The sequence below is a fragment of the Seriola lalandi genome, unplaced genomic scaffold, assembly GCF_002814215.2.
Source record: "Seriola lalandi dorsalis isolate HSWRI2012SDOR001 ecotype SW California unplaced genomic scaffold, Sedor1 jcf7180002052510, whole genome shotgun sequence".
In the NCBI taxonomy this organism is placed as follows: Eukaryota; Metazoa; Chordata; class Actinopteri; order Carangiformes; family Carangidae; genus Seriola; species Seriola lalandi.
This window is the reverse complement of record NW_019523063.1, coordinates 36,548-38,610: the sequence shown is the minus strand read 5'-3', so window position 1 is coordinate 38,610 and position 2,063 is coordinate 36,548. Positions and strand designations below refer to the sequence as shown.

The 2,063-nt window shown below is 43.4% G+C and overlaps 1 protein-coding gene across 1 annotated transcript in view; it reads right to left on the bottom strand.

Annotated features, from left to right (window-relative positions):
* LOC111650604 (polypyrimidine tract-binding protein 2-like) overlaps window positions 1-2,063 on the bottom strand; it is a 19,627-nt gene that overhangs the window by 5,656 nt on the left and 11,908 nt on the right. Inside the window, exon 12 of the mRNA XM_023400518.1 lies at window positions 1,858-1,891. Within this exon, the coding sequence (XP_023256286.1) occupies window positions 1,858-1,891 (34 nt within the window). The remainder of the gene's footprint in view (window positions 1-1,857; window positions 1,892-2,063) is intronic.

The window sequence follows — 2,063 nt, the reverse complement described above, 5'->3', positions numbered from 1 at the left end:
GAGAGAGAGAGAGAGGGAGAGAGAGAGAGAGAGAGGGAGGGAGAGACAGAGACCAAGAGCGGGAGAGAGCAAGCAAGAGAGAGAGAGAGAGAGAGAGAGAGAGAGAGGGAGAGAGGGAGAGAGCAGGGTAGAGGCGAAGATGAGGAAGAGGACAGGACAGACAGAGCAGGAGAGATGAAGCCGGCGAAGATAAAAAAAGAAGAGGTGTGAAGGATGAAAGGAATAAAGTTAGTGCCAGAAAGACAAATGAAAAGAAAAGATGGAATCTTCTGATTTGACTTGCACTAGAAAAACTCAATCAAACGCTTCTGTGTAAACCAAGTAGTCTGAGCAGTGAAGGAAAGTCACGACACCTCAGCTGAGGCGTCTGGCTGACGGTTAACGTTTAGACTTAGCAGCGTGTGCACGAGTCAGACAACCAGCTTGATTAGGTGATTAAAAGTGTAAGACTATGAGCGGACATTGTAGGAGAGAAGACACTTCAAAAAGATATGCACTAATCTAAGACAGAACATACTATATGAGGAAACAAAGAAGACCTAAAAAGATCCTGTTCTTTTTAGGTCTTTTTAGGAAGATGTGCCAAAGCGGCTAAAACTGGTCCAGCAAGTAAATATGTAAAAGCAAACTGCTGGGCTGGTCTATATGTCTAATTTAATGTGACTGAGTGGCAGGTAATCCCAACTGCAAAGTCGTAGGTAGAATAAAATGAAAAAGGTGTAGTGTGACTGCACATGATTAATACAAAATCTACAGAAAGAGGCAAAACAGAAAGGAAGAGACGCAGAGGGTTTAAAAAGCTAGAACGAGTCTTAGTGACCAACTTAACCGTTAATGTGGTGAGAACATAAAACACTAAAATAATCCTCGTGTCCCTGGGAGAACGGAGGCTCCAGTGTCGTACACCAAACCATTTAACAGACAGTTTCCTGATGACAGACTCTAGATTGATATTTTTAGCCAAAAACAAATACTGAATAAATTATTTCAACAGCCAGACAGTCGACTGACAGAACAACAGAGTGCTGCTGGACAATTGGTCTTTTCTTTCTGTAATAATGTGAGGCCAAGCAGAGAGACTGGCTCACAGAGAAAACCTTTGACACGTTCACAGATCGTTCTGCTCAAAACAACAAGAGAAAAATGTCTGATAAGAGGTTTGTGAGCGTCAGTTTAGTGAATAAAACGTGAACAAACCTCCTCCTCCTCCCTTCATCTAACAGATTTGATCCTCAGCGTTTACCATCAGCGCTCTAATGAATTCTGATTCAGTGCTAATTATCATCACTTCAAAACTGAAGCTGCTTCTCACGAAAACATGTGACGGCAGCTTTTTATTGAGAAGCAGTCGTCGGTGTCTGTTTTCATCGAATCAGTCCAACGCTTGATTTTGGAGGTTTGACACCAAATTTTCAAACTATGGCACAGTGCTTAGAGAGGCACACCATGATGCAGTCTGGGTAAACGTACAACAGGCCCTCGTTACAGGCTCCAATCAGCTGCTAACAGCACTGCACTGCACTGTCAGGATTATCATATCATTAAAATCTCAACCTACAAACCGTGAATCTGGTTTGGCTTCGATGTTTTTCGACAACATAATTGATTTTGGTGTCTTTGTTCTCATCAGTTAAGAGGTAAGCTGACCAAACACAAAGTCTCTCAGGCTCACTATGTTTTAACGCAGAGACCAGAAGTAGATTTTAACTCTGTAGTGAACAATATGAAAGAGGGAGGCTTGGAGACACGGAAAGATATAGAGGAATAAAGCGTGTCCACGACATCACTGAAGAAAGTGAACAAAAATAGGATTAACAGAGAGAGATATACAGATAGAATAGTAGAGGTTGAACATACCGAAGAGGGTAAAGAGACTTTGAGGCGTGACCATCTTTAGAGAGAGAGACCGCAGAGCAGAGGACAGGAAGAGGAGGAGCAGAGGAGGAAGAAGAAGGAGAGACGAAGGTAGAGATCAGACCGCCCAGCGTTGGACGAGGGGTAGGTGGTGGTTTCCATGATGAGGAGGAGTGGAGCAAAGATGGAAGGCATGGGGGGGAGGAAGG